Source organism: Cajanus cajan, chromosome 8 (assembly GCF_000230855.2).
Source record: "Cajanus cajan strain Asha chromosome 8, NIPB_CcT2T_4, whole genome shotgun sequence".
In the NCBI taxonomy this organism is placed as follows: Eukaryota; Viridiplantae; Streptophyta; class Magnoliopsida; order Fabales; family Fabaceae; genus Cajanus; species Cajanus cajan.
In genome coordinates this window covers 4,795,844-4,814,329 of record NC_138524.1, presented here as the reverse complement: position 1 = coordinate 4,814,329, position 18,486 = coordinate 4,795,844, and the positions used below count along the sequence as shown (strand labels likewise).

The following is an 18,486-nucleotide window of genomic DNA, read 5'->3' as shown; positions in this document are numbered from 1 at the left end:
AATTGGTATGTTACTTTTTGGATAAATATGTGAACCATTTATTAGCCTCTCTATGCAGTTTGCCACATTACTCTCTCTTTTCACTTTTCACCAACACATCCCACCTTATGCATTTATTTTCCTTCACTTCCTTTTATCTCATACACCCTTCCACCTTTTTCTCTTATATTACTCTCTCAAACTCATAATAAATATTATGTTACAAAATAAAATACAATTATTAGACTTTTTTTCCATTATATATTTTAAAAAATTAATTAATTTTATTAAGAGTATTAAATTTTTCAATAATTTAAACTACTTTTCTAGAATTAATATTTTTTCTTTTTACTTAATTACTTCTCACCTAATTAATTAATTAATGTTTGAAAATAAATATTTATGTATCTATAGATTTTATCTAATTAATTTTAAATATTTATTATCTTTTGCCTAAAAAACTATTTGTTAAATAAAGATATTTTAGAAAAGATATAATTAATGCGATTGATATTTAGAAGAAGATCATATAAAAAGGGATAAAAAAAATGATAAAGGATCTTATATATAAGAATGGAGGTAGTAAGTCTAAGTGTTATGTTAGTTTTTTAATGTATTATTAATTATTTGTTTTTATGTATACACTTACTAATATTACTTATAAAGTGATTATTGTGTTGTTTAGGGTTTAGGGTTTAGGATTTTCATCATCTATTTGTAAAGTAATCTATTTGTAAAATTAATTTGCAAGATTAATCTATTTGTAAAGTAATCTATTTGCAAGATTAATTGTAAAGTTAAATTTGTAAAATTACTGTTTTCATCATCTATTTATTTACTTTTTTTGTCCATGTAAAATAACATTGGAAGATACTTATTATTGGATTGACGAAATATTTTTGTTAGAAAAAAAAAAACTATAAATTTTGATGTTTAAGATTTATGCACACTTCTTAAGAAATATTTAATATTAATATGTTAAGTTACAAAAACAAATTTAAAATAAGAATAACAATTGTTAAATAGAGATATATGTATAAAAAAAAGTAATTAATATTACTTGAAATGTATAAAACAAAAAAAAATGGAACAAAAGAGACTACCTAAAAAATAAAAATAAAAATTATGGCTCGAAGAGAATGGAGAGCTAATTCCAAATGTTGCAAGAAATCTAGTCCAATATAACGTGTTCCTGTGTTAGGATACACACTCCAATTATCCTTGTTGTAGTAGGTCGGGTCTTGGGTCTCGGTCTTCTCGTTCAATCCGGGCGGTCCGAAGCGAGAGGGGGGGTGCCTGCAAAGACACTCCAACGCTCAAGTAAGTACTCGGCGTAATAAATGCGGTAGGTCAAAAGTAGTTGCGTACCTCTCAGGAGTTCTATTTATAGGTGTTCGTGTTGGGCCGTGATTATGGGTTGGGCCCCAGGAAATTAGGGGACTGATCCGAAGTTTGTGCTAATTAATTTACTTGTAATTAAGCCTGGTAATGACGTTGACCTTGGCCGACCGCACCGACAAGTTCTGTACGTTCGTGTGGAGTCGGCGGTGTCGGGTATTCGGCGGGTTCGGGTATGCAAAGCGTTCGGATCATTCGTCCTGTTCGGCACCATACGGTATACAACCCCCTCAGCGTCGAGGATAGAAGAGACGAAGACGGTAAAGAAAACTTAGCCATTGAACGTCTGGCTTTCGGGTAGCTCGGCCTTATTTCTCGCGAGTCTTGAATTCGGGGGGGGGGGGTTTAATCTCCTGAAGTAAAGCCGCACCGAGCTGTGTCGATGAGCCGAACCCTCCTTGGATTACGTGTTGTGAAATCGACGCGTGGACTCCGGTGGAGGGCCCCTAGAGTTGACAAGGTGGCCTGGAAATCATGCCGAGATTTCTGATAGAAGCGACCTGAAAATGCTCAAATTTGAGGTCGTGCCGTGGCCTTTTTAGATGTTGGGGGCCGATACCGAGACCGCCGAGATGAGTGGGCCTCAGATGTTGGAATTAATTGTTGTGCCGAGGTCGTTTTAGATGTTGGGGGCCGATACCGAGACCGCCGAGATGAGTGTGACTTGCCACGTGGGCCTTGGCGGTTATGGGCCCAACGGTTATTTAATCTGGACCGTTGGATGTTCTAGATCGAACGGTCCCGGTCTTGCTGAGGCTTTTCACCTTCCCCGTTTACCTCACCTATAAATAGGGGGAGGGGGGGTGTGAGAATTTACTTGCTGTAAATTCTCCGAGCTCTCTCGCAATCAGATTCGACCGAGCTAACCGAGTAAGGTAAATTTTGTATTCGTTATTTTTTAGCAATAAATGGATAGGGGATATTCCTCGGCAATGAGTTGGACGTCCTCGGAGAGTTCGGACACTAATTCAAGTAGAGGGGGGTCGGGGTCAAGTGAGATATCTAGGCTACCGCCTCTGCAGTGCGAGGTAGTGTTTCCTTCCGACTGCCCCGAGCCAGAAGATAGTGGGGATGAGGTGGTTGAGATCTCGGCACCGCCGAATCTAGGTATAGCCCTGGCGCGAGCTGTCGAAGTTGACAAGAGGGGGGTGAGCTTTGTCGGGGTAGGGCCTGCCGACGTGGAGATTCCGGAGGGTGTAAGGGAAGTGGTCGGTGGTGATCGAGGTAAACGTAAGGTCATCTCGAGACCTAAGCCGAGAGCGAGGATTGATTATGGCTCTCTTGAGATGTCGGGGTATGAATGGGTAGACGGAGAGGTCGGCATATATTTCTCCAAGTGGTCTGACCAAGCCATGCTAGACACCTTTGTTTCTTTAGAGAAGTGTTTTGGCAGTGGAGACGGAGAATTTCCTTTGCTTGCCGAGGCGTGCGAGGACGATGGGCCGAACACCGATTTCGTCTTTCTGGAACCAGGTGCCGACGAGGCCGACTACTTCTACGCCTACATGTGCTGGTTCGAAGATCTCGGGGTCCAATTGCCATTTGATGATTTCCAGATGGGTGTGCTCCGAGTGCTTAATGTTGCGCCGACCCAATTACATCCGAATGCCTGGGCGGCAATGCAGGCATTCCGAAACCTCTGTCTGTGCTTAGGACTCACGCCTCGGCCGTTGGCGTTTCTATATTTTTATACGTGTCGGCCGAGTAAGCCGGTGAAGTGGGTATCGTTGTCTCGGGTGCCGAAGCGTGGGTTTCTTCAAGCCTTCACCTCGTCTTACAAAGGGTTTAAGAGTGGGTTTTTTAAGGTTCGTTGGGGGTCGGACATGAGAGATTGTTTCTACGATCGCGAAAACACTCCCCTATTCCCCTTCTACTGGACGAGGCGTCCGACTCGTTACGAGGCTATATCAAAATCAAAACTCCCTGCCGAGGACATAGAGATTGTAGAACTCCTCGACCAACTGCCGAAGGAACTACCCGTCCGAAGCCTCCTGGATATTTTCGAGACGTCTCATTTTGAGATGGTCTTGCTAGGTATGTACCTTAGGCTTCGGTAATGTAGCACCGTTTTTAATTGATGTTAAAATTTGCTTTGTTGTAGGATTGATGGCCGGAGGCAAACTTGACGTGGTCGCGATGCTCGCCAAGAGGGCGAAGGAAGCCAAGGAGAGCGGAAAGGTGCCGCCGGCAAGGTCGGCCCTCAAGGCACAACGAGACAAGCCTCCTCACGTCCTGATTCCAGCGTTCGATCCCAAAAAGAAAGGGGGGTCGTCTAGGGTTCGGGCGGCCGAGCATAACCTTGAGTCGGAACGACCGAGCACTTCCTCCAAGCGGCCGAAGCAGCTATCACTGGATCAAACAGGGTGTGGGGCCTTCGCCATTCCTGCTGTTGTTGCGGGGTCCAACTTCCTCGCTTCGGACGTGCAGGTCAAGAACTTGGTCAGTCTCGACGTTACTACCGGGGGAGGACTTCAATACTTGGAGGGGATGTCAACGGAGGCCGAGTACAAGCTATTCTGTGAGCTTGATGCTCGGACTTCCCTTGTGGCCAAGCATGTGATGATGAGGTCGGCTGTCTCGGCCGAGAGGCTCCAAAGCCGTTTGAAAGATGCTGAGGCGACGGTGAAAGATGCCTTGAGTGCTAATGCCAAGGCCACTGAATCGGCTGAGGAATTGAAGAAAGCCGCCGATGCGTATCGCAGGGAGGCCGATGACTTGAAGCTGACCGTGCAAAAGATGAAGGTCGACGCCGCCGCTGCTGCAAATGAGATCGCCCGACTTAAGGAGTCGGCTGCGCAGTTCGAGGCCGAGGCCACCGAGCAAATTCTCTCTCAACGTGACGCCGGCTTCCATTATGCTGTTCGGCAGGCTTATCACTTTTGCGACGTCCCGGCTGACTTTCAGTTTGATGTTAGTCGGGACTTCTTGGGTGGCAAGTTTATGAGCTACGCCGAGTTCCCCCAAGGAGCTGAGCCAGATGCCGAGGCCTCGCGCCAGAATGTGTCTAGTCGGGCCCCGGTGCAATCAACTGGGGAAGATGACCAAATAATTGATGTCGTCGGAGACGGGACCCCGGTGGAGCCGGCGGTTGAATAGGATCGGCTTGTATAGCCTGCTAGGTTTAGGGATTACTTGTAATTTGGCCGGTAGCGCCTTTTGTTAGCTCGGCCTTAGGTGTCGGGGGTGTAGGCTGATTTAATTTTTTGTAAGTAGCCATTTTGATCGGCACTGATTAATAGAAATTTATTTCAAGTTGATGAACTGAATGCGCTTCAACCGAGGGTTTTTTCACAACGCGATGGAAACGAAACCTGTGCGAGCGACCAGCTCAATCTGCCATTATTAATTTGAATGCTAAGTTAAAATGAATCGGCCTCGGCCTAACCGAGGGTTTTCCCTTTTTCCCTTTTCCCTTTTTCGAGAAGTCGGCTTAATCGGCCATAATTAATAATGGGGCTTCATTTGGATGGTTAAAATGAATCGGCCTCGGGTTAACCGAGGGTTTTCTTTGTGAGAGGTCGGTCGGGGGATGCTCGGCGTTGGTGCGTAACGTTTGGCCCAGGTGCATCCTTAGCCGAGGAGGGTACTCGGCAGGGAAACCTGTCGGGCTCGGTAGAACGCCGAAGTGGTCGGCCGAGGGATGCTCGGCGTTGGTGCGTGAGTAACGTTTGGCCCAGGTGCATCCTTAGCCGAGGAGGGTACTCGGCAGGGAAACCTGTCGGGCTCGGTAGAATGTCGAAGTGGTCGGCCGAGGGATGCTCGGCGTTGGTGCGTAACGTTTGGCCCAGGTGCATCCTTAGCCGAGGAGGGTACTCGGCAGGGAAACCTGTCGGGCTCGGTGGAACGCCGAAGTGGTCGGCCGAGGGATGCTCGGCGTTGGTGCGTGAGTAACGTTTGGCCCAGGTGCATCCTTAGCCGAGGAGGGTACTAGGCAGGGAAACCTGTCGGGCTCGGTAGAATGTCGAAGTGGTCGGCCGAGGGATGCTCGGCGTTGGTGCGTAACGTTTGGCCCAGGTGCATCCTTAGCCGAGGAGGGTACTCGGCAGGGAAACCTGTCGGGCTCGGTGGAACGCCGAAGTGGTCGGCCGAGGGATGCTCGGCGTTGGTGCGTGAGTAACGTTTGGCCCAGGTGCATCCTTAGCCGAGGAGGGTACTCGGCAGGGAAACCTGTCGGGCTCGGTAGAACGCCGAAGTGGTCGGCCGAGGATTGCTCGGCGTTTGTACGTGTCGATCGAGATCGAATTCCGCATCATTGTGGTCTACATATGCATAATATTGGATGAAGAAAGATAATGAAATAAGTTTTATTAATTAAGTGCCTCGTTAAAAACCTTGCCGACCCAAAACCCTCCTTAGGGACAAAAGAGTCGGTCAAGGAAAAGAGTGCACTAGTACATCAACTGTAATACATCTTTAGGTGAGTTGAGTTCCAAGTTCTAGGGATAAGCTTTCCGGACAGGTGCTCCAGCTTGAATGCTCCGTTATTCAGGTTGTGTCGGACTCGGAAGGGTCCATCCCAGTTTGGGGCGAGCTTCCCTTGCTTCGGATCTTTCCTCGCTTCGCCCGTGGCTCTCCAAACGAGATCTCCTTCTCGGAATGCTCGAGGCTTCACCTTGCTGTCGAACCTTCTCTTGTATCGTTGTTTGGTGGCCTCGGCCACAACCAGTGCTCGGTCTCGAACCTCCTCTATCGCGTCTAGATTTGTTCGGAGTTCGGCTTCGTTGCTTGCCTCGTCAAAGTGGGTTCGACGGAACGACGGTTCTCCGATTTCCACTGGGATCATCGCATCGGACCCATAAGCCATGCGAAAAGGGGTCTCCTGCGTAGTCGATTGGGGGGTACATCGGTATGCCCAGAGCACCTCGGGTAGTTGCTCGGCCCATGCTCCCTTTGCTTCCCCTAGCCGTTTCTTCAATTCTGCTAGAATGACCTTGTTGGCCGACTCGGCCTGCCCATTTGTTTGTGGGTGTTCCACCGAGGTAAATTTGTGTTGTACTCCTAGGCCAGCCAGGAACTCGTTGAGTTTTCGATCGGTGAATTGAAGGCCGTTGTCGGTCACTAGCGTGTGAGGGACGCCGAAGCGGGTGATGACGTTTTTCCATAGGAATTTTTGAACCTGGAGGGCGGAGATGCATGCCAGGGGTTCGGCCTCAATCCACTTGGTAAACAAATCCACGGCTACGATGAGGAACTTGCATTGTCCCTTGGCGATCAGAAATGGTCCTAGTATGTCGGCTCCCCAGGTAGCGAATGGCCATGCGGGGGGAATGCAATGTAGTTGCTCGGCCGGCTGGTGGATTAGGTTCCCATGCTTCTGACACGGTAGACACTTCTTCACAAACGCTGCACAGTCGGTGCTCATGGTTGGCCAGTAGTATCCGGCCCGTAAGAGCTTGGAGACAGTTGTCCTTGCTCCTGAGTGCAGGCCGCAAATTCCCTCGTGCACCTCTCTCGTCACATAATCGGCTTCATGGAGGTCGAGACATTTTAGCAGCGGGGTAGAGAAACCACGTTTGTACAGTTGCCCGACAATGATAGTATATCTACTGGCTTGGGTTCGCAAACGTTTGGCCTCGGCTGGGTCGTCTGGTGTGACCCCGTCAATGATGAAAGCTTTGATTTCGGCTCGCCAATCTGGGGGATCATTAGGTGCGGTGTGGTCGGCATCGACATTTGCTATCAACTCCGTGTCAACACTGGGGTGGTCGATCTCCTGTTGGATGATGGTTCTCAAGTGACCTGGTTTTTTGGTTGTGGCTAGGCTAGCCAACCGGTCGGCTCGAGTGTTGTTCTCTCGTGGGATGTGCTCGACCGACACCTCTTGGAAGTTTGACTTCAGCCCTTGATAAGTGTGGTAGTATTTCATCATCACGTGGTCCTTGACCTGGAAATTACCACCTACTTGTTCGGCCACAACCTTAGAATCGGTCAGACATTTGATTCTCGTCGCGCCCATGTCTTCGGCTAATCTGAGCCCGGCTATCAGGGCTTCGTACTCGGCCTGATTGTTGGAGGCTTTGAATCGAAAACGCAGGGATTGCTCCAAAGTAATGCCCTTCGGCCCCTCTAAGATTACACCTGCTCCGCTCCCCTGGCTGTTTGAGGAGCCGTCCACGTGGAGGGTCCACCATTGTTCTTCGAAGTGGCCGTGTGGGTGTAACTCGTTCACGAAGTCGGCCAGGCATTGCGCTTTGATCGGCCCTCTCGGCTTGTATGCAATGTCAAATTGCGAGAGTTCGACAGCCCATGCCATCATCCTCCCAGCGAGTTCGGGTTTTCCTAGGACTTTGGAAACCGGGCAATCGGTGTGCACGACCATTCGGTGGCTCTGAAAGTAGTGTCTCAAACGTCGGGAGGTATGTACCAATCCGAGAGCGACTTTTTCAATAAGTTGGTATCGGGTCTCGGAATCCTGGAGAAGTCGGCTAACGAAATAGACGGGAACCTGAGAGCCTCCCTTTTCTTGTACCAGAACCGAGCTGATTGCTTCGTCTGATACGGCTAAGTATACCAACAGCGGATCCAAACTGTCCGGTCTCGTCAGGGTCGGAGGGGTCGTCAAAGCTGTTTTCAATGCCGCGAAGGCCTCTTCGCATGATTCGTTCCAGGCGAAAGTCGACGCCTTCTTCAAGAGCTTCGTCATCGGACTGATTTTGTCGCCTAGCCGAGGGAGGAATCGGGACAGGGCAACCAGTCTTCCAGAGAGGCGTTGCAATTCCTTCAGGCTGCTCGGGCTCCGCATATCTATTACAGCTTGGCATTTGTCTCGGTTAGCTTCTATGCCTCTCGATGACAGCATAAAGCCGAGAAATTTACCTCCCTTAACCCCGAAAGTGCACTTCTCGGGGTTGAGTCGCATGTTATGTTTACGCAATGCTCCGAATGCTTCGGCGAGGTCGGCCGCGTGATCTTCCATGGAGTTAGATTTCACTACCATATCGTCCACATAAATCTCGATGTTGCGGCCGATTTGATCTTGGAATACCTTGTCCATCAACCTCTGATAGGTTGCCCCAGCGTTCTTCAACCCGAACGGCATTACCTTGTAACAAAAATTGGCGCTTTCGGTGATGAACGCCGTTTTTTCCTCGTCGGCCGGGTGCATTTTTATTTGGTTATAGCCTGAATATGCATCCAAGAAGCTGAAGATTGCGTGCCCTGACGCACCGTCTACAAGCCGATCAATACAAGGGAGCGGGTATGCATCCTTCGGGCAGGCTTTATTGAGGTCGGTGTAGTCGGTACACATTCTCCATTTGCCATTTGACTTCTTGACCAGGACTACATTTGCCAGCCACGTGGTGTAGGTAACTTCTCGGATGAACTTTGCTTGCAATAGTTTTTGCACCTCAACATTTGCAGCCCTTCGTTTCTCGTCTCCCATTTTCCTTTTCTTTTGGGCTATCGGTCGGGCGTCTCGGCACACTGCTAATCGGTGACACAAGAAACCAGGGTCTATCCCAGGCATATCCGACGCCGTCCAAGCAAACAAGTCTTTGTTGTCTCGGACAGTTCGCCTGACTCGGTTTGCATCAGTTTCGCTCAACTGGGATCCTATTTGGGTGATTTGTTCGGGTGATCGGCCGAGCTGGAAAGGGACGAGGTCTTCGGCGGCCTCAATTCGTTCCACTTCCCCTAAACGAGGATCGAGGTCGATGCTCTCGGCTGTCTCCTGTCTAACCACGTTTACCCTTCCTGCTGTCGCGGGTGGCTCGGCCAGAGGCTGCACCTTCAGGCTAGAGAGGTAACATTCTCTTGCAATTTTTTGGTCGGCATGCACGGTGATCACCTCCTGCTTATCCCTCGATGGAAATTTCATGCACAGGTGGGGGGTCGAAACAATGGCCCCCAACGTGTTGATCGAGGGTCAGCCCAGTAGAACATTGTACGACGTGTTGGCGTGTACCACGATGTATCGGATCTTGATCTCTCGGGAAGTCTTTTGGTCGAACCCGAAACGGGTATACAGGTTGATGCACCCTCTCGTCATCACTCTTTCGCCAGAAAAACCGACCAGGGGTTCGTGATATGGCTCTAAGCTCTCCTCGGGAATCCCTAGCTGCACAAAAGTATTCCAGTACAAGATGTCGGCGGAGCTCCCTTGGTCGACCAGGGTTTTCTTCACGATGCAGTTGTGCATCTCGACTGAAATCACCATAGGGTCGTCTTGGATGGGGTCGACACCACGAAAGTCTCGGTCCGAGAATGTTATGGTCGGCATCCTCGGTGCTTTCTGTTGGTTCACGGTATTTACATCTCGGACTGCCCGGAGGTGCCGCTTTCTAGCCGAAGAGGTGGAGCCTCCTCCGGCGAAACCCCCGGCGATCGTGTTTATTATCTTTCTCGGCCGAGTGTTGTCTTCTCTTGAATTTCGTGAATGGTCCTTCCTTTCGGCCGAACGGGACCTGTGACGGCGATCCCTTGGTGGTGACGTTCGCCGTCTGTATTCTTCGTCTCTCCCTCTTGGTCGGTGGTCTTGCGGTGAGACAAAGTTCCTCGGGTGACCTTGCTTGATAAGGTCCTCAAGCTTGTCCTTTAACGCCGAGCATTCTTCCGTCGAGTGCCCTCGGTTTCGGTGGAATCGGCATGCTTTCGCCTTGTCCGCCCTTGGGGGCGTGTTCGCTCTTTTCGGAATTATCAAGATTTCCGACGAGAGGGCTTGCTCCAATACCTTAGCCCTGCTAGCGTTGAGGGGAGTGTACGTTGTGTAACGAGGTCCTCTCGGGGGGCGGGAATTTGAGGGGTCGGCATTGATCTTTTTTGTTGGTTCCCGGCTAGGTTCCTTCCGGTTGTAATTCTCCTCGGCCCTAGCTTGATTTCTTGTTTCGGCCAACTCTTCCATTTGCATGTATTTTTCAGCTCGGCGTCGGAGATCATTCATGTCCACAGGTGGCTTTTTGCATAAGCTATTGACGAATGGTCCTGGCCTGAGGGCAGTGCTCAACCGGTCCAGCGCCACGGCTGGGTTGAGATCACCGATCTCCATGGCAATCCTGTTGAACCGGTCCATGAAACATCTCAGACTTTCTTTCTTCTCTTGACGCACTCCCGCTAAAGCCAACGAGGTCGTCCTGTACGGCTTGCTCGTCGCAAACTGCAAAGTGAACTGGGATGACAACTCGGCAAACGAGTCGATGGAGGAGTTCGGCAACCTGGTGAACCAGTTTAGAGCTCTTCCTTTCAGTGAGGTGGGAAATATTCGGCACAGGGCCGAGTCGTCTTGGGTGGAGAGAGTTGCCTGCGTCAGGAAAACATTTAGGTGTTCGTCGGGGTCGGAAGTTCCGTCATATTTTTCAATTGGGAGGTTTTTCCAATGATCCATGAGGGTTGTTTCCATTATTCTCCGTGAAAAGGGATGTCTTAGGGAATGGACGGTGGTTTCGGCCCTGTTGGCTATCAATGAGGTGCTCGGCATTCGAGTTACCCGGCTCAGTCGGGGCGTGATAGGCAGATTCTTCCACGGCTGTGGGGGTGGACGGCACACAAGTTTGGTTCAGGTTCCGGAGTTCGGCATTCTGCCGCCGTAACTCGGCTAGCTCCCGGGCGTCGGCTTCTCTTTGCCTGCGTATGGTGGCCATTTCTTCCCGCAACGCGCGGAGGTCGTCATGTAAATTTGGTTGGATTTGATCAGTATTCGGCTGGACCTGCTGTATCACGGGTTCTGGTTGAGTTTGGGGCATTCCGTACGGGTAACGCTCTTGGTTAGTCATGGCGGGATTGGCTTCGGTATTAACGTTGTGAGTCGGTTGGGTCGTTGTTGATTGTCCTTTGCGGGTCACTACCATATCTCGGTCTCAGTCGTAGAGTTAAGAAAGGGGCTGAAAACGTCTCTTCGGCCCCACGGTGGGCGCCAAATGTTCCTGTGTTAGGATACACACTCCAATTATCCTTGTTGTAGTAGGTCGGGTCTTGGGTCTCGGTCTTCTCGTTCAATCCGGGCGGTCCGAAGCGAGAGGGGGGGGGGGTGGCTGCAAAGACACTCCAACGCTCAAGTAAGTACTCGGCGTAATAAATGCGGTAGGTCAAAAGTAGTTGCGTACCTCTCAGGAGTTCTATTTGTAGGTGTTTGTGTTGGGCCGTGATTATGGGTTGGGCCCCGGGAAATTAGGGGACTAATCCGAAGTTTGTGCTAATTAATTTACTTGTAATTAAGCCTGGTAATGACGTTGACCTTGGCCGACCGCACCGACAAGTTCCGTACGTTCGTGTGGAGTCGGCGGTGTCGGGTATTCGGCGGGTTCGGGTATGCAAAGCGTTCGGATCATTCGTCCTGTTCGGCACCATACGGTATATAACGTGTTTTAATAGATAGTGTGTTTTGATGCAATGGTTTTTTAAAATATACTTAAAATATTTATATCCAAAATACTTAAAATCTCAAAATCAAAGGCACGAGTAACAAAATAGATCAATCTATGTTGTTTAGACTTCACTCTCATCAATTTATTGTCAAAAATTAAACGGGATGACTAGCTCGCTTGATAATGATGGATTTAAAATTATACTCCACCTCATCTAAGGGTGGACTAGCATGCAAAAAAAATTTAAAAAAAAACAAGAATTTTATTTTAATATTAATCAAGGTTAACAAATTTAGTAAAATAATTTAAAGTATATTAGTAATCTATTATGCTTAGTATAAAATAATTTTTTCATTATTTAGAAAAAAAATTAACTATATTTTAAAACTTAAAATTATAATCCATTATATTTAAGGTTTTCTTACTTATGTTAGACTTACTTTAACACATGTATAAAACATTTTCTTGACAACTAATTATATATTAATATGTAATACTTAGGTTTCAAAAAAAATATTAAATATTTATTTTTAAACAAGTGCTTTAATAGGAGAACTCACCTAATCTTACAAGAAGCATGTTGGACCAATGTAGGGGTTGGGCAAGACTAGATGCCATAGGCTAGCCACTAGGACATACTTTCCCATCCCACCTATTTAATTTGACAAGCTAGATGAGCTAACCTATCATACCTAACTTATTTATCATCTTTATCTAAAATCATCTAAACACATTTTTACCTTATTAATTAAGCTTAAATATTAAGTAAAATGTTAGTAATACTCTTTTATAATATATTTTCTTTATTATTAAAAAAATTTATTTAAAACCTTAAATTTTGGTGATCTCATCATTAAATGAAAAGTAGGCATGATAATATTATGAATTTTGCTCTCTTATACTCCGTAAAAGGCAAGCATGTTCAAATTCAAAACAGATATAAAAGTATCTATTAGTTAGAACCCAAAACTCAATCTAACTCTTCAAATTGAAAAAATTAGTACTCATACTTGAACTTAGTTAAATCAAACTTTTATAATTCAAAATTAAGTTATTTTTAAATATATACTTGCACGTTGAAATTTAGTTGTTTTGTCTAACTAAGAGGAATAATTTTTTATATATAATAAATTTACAATAATAAATATTAGAAATAGAGTGTTAAAAGCAATGTCATCAACGTTATTTTTTTAATAAGTAGAAATTACAAAAATTGTAACAAATTTCAGACTTCTACAACTTAATTTGTTGCACCCTCGTTGATTGCTAGTTTGTGGTTACAACTTATATTTACAGGGGAAAATATAAAAAGAAAATAACACAGTATGAATATTGTGTATATCAAGAGAATAATTTGCAGAGGAAGAAAATAAAATAAAATAAATTGAAATAATAATTAGAAACCAAATACAGTTGAGAAGCGTAAGTATATAAGGCTTTATTAATTACTTTGTGGACAAAAGATCCTAAATTTAAGTTAGGATAAATGCCAGCTCCTAGTATTCTAGAACTCATCAATAACTTTTTATTTATTTTCCACGATTAATGATATCTACACTTAGATTTTCTGTCTTCCAATTTTTACTTTGATGCTAATCTTTTAAAAGTAAAATATATTTCCATACTCAACCGAACTAATTTTTTATATCTACAGTATAACAATGATGTAGATTCTAGAGGTTTAAGCGTAGTATCTCTCTCACATAAAGTAAGCATCATCAAGGCATGGAGTGATATATGATTAGAATTTGAATATAAAAAAGTCTCACATTTAGATATTAAGATTAAAAATAATTTATAAATACTTTTTTATTCTTAATTTATGAAATTGTTTTTTTTTAAAGAATAAAAGTAACGATTCAAATTTGAATGTAATAATCCTAATTCAGGAAAAAAAACGCGATGACCACTATATGAACTCTAAAGTAGAGTGAACCTAATTATGGCAACTGATTAAAGATTAAGCTACTTGGCTGACCCGCATTCATCAATTGGGACCCATAATTCCTCTTTTCAATTTCGGTTTAAGAATTTTACTTTTTTTTATAATCTTTTTATATCTTTTTCCCATCACGATTTGTTTCCTGTATTCTTTACCGTGCCTTCCCAAATATTGACTTTTTAACAATTGGGCTAACGATGAATTGAATCATGCATGTAGCGAAAACAAAATTATATATAAAGAAATAAACCAAAAAAGAAGAAAAAGTACATCTTAAATAGTTTTCCAGCCAAGGGATGGACTAGGGTTTCTGCCTAGATCAAGCCTCAAAGCTAGAGCATTCAAAAGTGTAATCTGCCTTCTTAGTCTTAGGGTTTTAGGTTTTATACTTCGTCGTCCATGGGCCTTATGGGCCCCGAGAACATAGGGATTTCCTCAACCGTTCTTGCTACGAGGCAGAGATTTCCTTAACCGTTCTTGCTACGAGGCCGCGCAATGAGTGAGGATTAGTCAAGTCGGATTTTGACCGACTAGGCTTGTGCCATGGGTCCAATCGGGTAGGCGCCGAGCAGCCCCCTTATAGGCGAGTGGAGTCGGCTCGCGTAGGGATGTCAACTCGGTTGTAGGCCGAGTGGCTTCCAATCAGACAGAGGATCAAGTCGGATTTTTACCTAAATGGTACACTAGTCGGGTTTTTACCTAGATGGTACACTAGTCGAATTTTTACCTAGATGGTACACTAGTCGAATTTTTACCTAGATGGTACACTAGTCGGGTTTTTACCTAGACGGTACACTAGCCTTCCAGCCCTGAGCCGATAAGGCGAGAGGGCTTGTGGCCTGGTAACTTAGTCGTGTATCGATCGAGTAGAGATCAGTCAGATTTTTACCTAGACGGTACACTAGCCTTCCAGCCCTGAGCCGATAAGGCGAGAGGGCTTGTGGCTTGGTAACTTAGTTGTGTATCGACCGAGTAGAGATCAGTCGGATTTTTACCTAGACGGTACAGATAGGTTACGCAACTCGAGTGACTTGCTTACAAGACTAGGTTAAATTAATATTTTTGACTTGTAAATATCCAAATTCCGAAACAACTCATGCAACAAGTTAGTTCGCCTCGTGGGAAACTAGGAACTGTTGTAACTTGTAACGGAACTTGTTTCTAGGTGCTACTTCTATCATAGCCATCTTTATCTTTGTTGTAACTTGTAACAGAACATATTTGCTATTTAAGAACTCAATTAAAAAAAATTAGCAACCTACTTAAAAATTTCCAATTGTGTAGAAACCAATTACGTAATTTAATCTCTAACCAATAGTATATGCAGCACCTTAGGTTAAATCAAATGCACTTGGATCTTCCCATATCCTAAGCATAGTGATTAATTAGTCAAAGTTCAATATTATCAAACATTGAGTCGATGGGCATCGATCATGTTACAACACTAGATGATTGTGCTAACCTTGATTAAATACTCAGCAAATAAACCTGTTTCTGCGTTTGGCCTTATGAGAAAGTGGATCTTGTCCTTTTTAGACATTGGATATAGAAATACATTTATTTTCATGGCAATCTAAATAGATGCATTTAACTTGACAGTGTTATTTCGCGAGCACGTGATGTGGACCCTTTATCAAACATCTATGTCAAACTTTCTTAGAAACATTTTTGTGAATTAGGCGAGTCCCAAAAAAATTGAGGAGCATTGGAATGAATTGTTCTAATTTTTATATGTATTCGCGCGTGTGTGAAGTAGTTCCTTCCCAAAATTAGTCAATAAATAATGTTGTTTGAATAATCGAAAACTGGCCTAATCAAATTAGCAGTCAATTGAAAAAGAAGTAGAATATAGATTATTATGGAATGAATAGTGAACATTTAAAGTAGAGTTTGACACGCACGAATAGAAAGTAGTCTACTTATTTTGTTGTGTTCTTCTAGTTTTATTAAGAATCAATCATAAGTAAAATATCTGAGAGCAAATGAAAAATTAAAATTCAAACCTAACTTTTTGTGCTATCTTTAATGTCGGCTGCAACATTAATAGTGCATGTGACCCCAACAGATGGACACTGTTACAGAATTTTGATTATGAAACCTCTTAACTCGATGTCCATGCATGTCTCAGACGAATTGCGTATCCTTTCCGTTGGCTTTTCGAACAAAACAAAAATGCAACAAAGAGGAAAGATATGGCCATATTTCGTTGTGCAGTTTGGACCCAACTTCTCATGTAATGGGCCGGATTGTACACTTACAACTCAGAAACGTTAGGTTTGGGCTTGAAGACAGATTATGAAGTTCACGGTAACTGTGCTTCATAGCTGCACAATAACTATTGCTAAATATGGGTAAAAGAGAAACAAATCCAAAAGCTACTACTGGTTGCCAAAATGCCAAAGGTGGACTGTGTCTCTAGATCTGTTTCGTCAAATAAAGATAAAATAAAAAATGGATTCATGGATTTCAACATTGAGAGTCACTTAGGCAGATCTACAAAATTCTGCCTAAGTGATTTTTTATTTGCTTTAAGAAAGTAAAAAAAAAAAAAGAAGAAAGAAATGTAGTGATTAGTAGAGTGAGTTATAATGAGTTTAGTTTCCCGAATCCAATCCCAAAGGGTTAAAAAGAGAAAAGTGGAAATGGGAGATGGCATTGATGAGAAAAGATTCGAGAATTGAAAATGTTATAAATGGCATTAATTATCTGACGATGAAAGAATTCACAGCAGAATCATGCAATGTTGCTTGTCAGCATGGCCAATGCCACAATTAATGGCTTGCGTCTGTGGTCATAAACCTAGAGACTCTCACTCTCATACTCTCTCATTTCCCTACCACATGGCCACATGGGTGCTTTCCTTTCAATCGGTGCCATTTGCCAATCCTCATACTCATTTATGAGCCTCCTCTTTAAAAACCCTCCACAGTCTGAGCCTAGACACAGAGAATAATAGAGAGAGAGAGAGATTAAAAAATAAAACCCTCTTCACTTGTTCACATTCATTTCACTCTCGCTCTCGCTCTCTCTCTCTAAATTTAAATTTAATGCTCTTCCTACCATCCATTAATGACTCTCTACAAATTGCCAGACCAGTCTCATTAAATTATAACGCATGCGACCCACACCGTCACCACTCCGATCAACCCTCCCACCCCCTTCCACCAATCACTACCTGCCACGTGTCCCATTGCAATCCATCCCTCCTCTCACCTCCGGTTGAACCTCTCCGGCGACAACAGCGCCTCGGGGTCCCCGCACCTCAACCGGCTCGACCGCAGAAACATCGGACTCGCCATCGACTTGCTCCGCCGCGACGAACTCCCGCCGCCGCCGTACCTCACGCTCGACTCCGACAACGGAAAAAAAACCCCTCCGCCGTAAAAACGGTGACTTCATCCCCCTATAATACCTAAACGAAAACACCCTCGCCTTCCCCAACGACCCAAACGGCGAAGGCCTCTTGCTCCAGAAACTTCCACTCCCTCGCCGGTACCGCCACGGCGAAGCCGTCGCCGGTTCCATCACCATCCTCTCCGACGCCAAACTCCGCTCAAACCCAAACGAATAAGACCTCTTCAGCAGAAAATCCCTAAAACATTCCTCTGAATTCGTATTCACGTGATTCTGGTTTAGGTTCCTCCTCGGGGAATTCTCCTCGATGCACGGCGTGATCTCCGGCGTGCCGGAGATCACCGGCGGAGGCGGCGGATCGGGGAGGGGATCTATACTTATGCGGTGGAGAATTGTGTCGTCGTCGAAGCTTGGTCGGATTCTGGCGGCCATCATCGGAGTAAAAGGAGAATCGGCGCAGAGAACTCCGGCGCGGCAGAGAGGACAGTTAGCGTGCGAGCGAAGCCACGCGTCGATGCAGTCCACGTGGAAGGTGTGGGAGCAAACGGGGAGTGTTCTCACGTAATCGTCGTCTTCGAATTCCAGCAAGCAAACGGCGCAGTCGTTGCAAGACTCTTCGAAACGCGCGTCGTATTTGGCGGTGTAGAGCGAAAACGGTATCGTTTTGATCACCGTTTCGTCCAAACCGTAGGGGGAGAACACGTGCGGTCCGTCCAGCGGCGATTCGTAGGGGAGGGACTCCAGGTCGCCGACGGAGGACGCCAGGAATCGGCGGCGGCGGCGGAATCTGCGGCGCAGTCGGTGGATTGGCGGGCGGAGGTGGCGCGCGATGAGGCGGGAGTAGGTGACGAGGAGAAAGGCGGCGGCGACGACGACGACCATTGCTATGAGCGGCGGACTGAAGTCAACCGCGGGGGAATTTGACGGCGGTGGGAGGAAGGAGTTGTTGAGGATTGGTGTGGGCGATGGGCCCCATTGGGGTGGCTGAGAAGGAGGTATCATGATGCAAGTGTGATGAGAATGGTAGCAGTAACAGGGTTTTAGTTGAGACTTGAGAGTTGAGAGAGAGAAAGTTTTATGACTCTGCAATTGGGTTTAATGCAAACACATACAACCGTTGACTCTCCTTGCTTCTCTTTTCTTTTTTTCTTTTCTTTTTACGCACTGCTCCACTCCACGGAGACACCTCCACTTTGCTCTTGTTTTGCCTAACCCTCCGCTTCTCCCTTTTTTTCCACGCTCTACTCTCGCTTTCTTTTACCCACACCTCATCCATTAATTAAGACACTTATGGAAATTAAAAATTATTAATAAATTTATATAACGCTCTATTTTTGGCTATCAATTAATGCTTTAAATGTTATTTTTTACCAATTAATAACTTAGCTAATCAAATAAATTCATCTTTAAATTAAAAATAAGTATAACTTTGAAATTTTGGTAAAATTTATCATACAATATTTTATATTCACCTAAAATAATTATGTTTTTAATAACTTTTATTTTTTTCAA

General features: G+C 45.3%; 2 protein-coding genes across 2 annotated transcripts; both read right to left on the bottom strand.

Moving 5' to 3' along the window:
- Window positions 1-9,244: 9,244 nt before the first annotated feature.
- On the bottom strand, window positions 9,245-10,387 carry LOC109811912 (uncharacterized). The gene has a single exon (XM_083062470.1). It carries the CDS (start codon window positions 10,385-10,387, stop codon window positions 9,245-9,247), a length of 1,143 nt encoding a protein of 380 aa, XP_082918596.1.
- A 5,910-nt stretch (window positions 10,388-16,297) lies between these two features.
- On the bottom strand, window positions 16,298-18,245 carry LOC109800627 (RING/U-box superfamily protein). Its single transcript, XM_020361420.3, is given in 2 exon segments — window positions 16,298-16,995; window positions 16,997-18,245. Coding segments are annotated over 2 exon segments (1,146 nt in total). The 5' UTR covers window positions 17,977-18,245; the 3' UTR covers window positions 16,298-16,829.
- Between the last annotated feature and the right edge of the window lie 241 nt (window positions 18,246-18,486).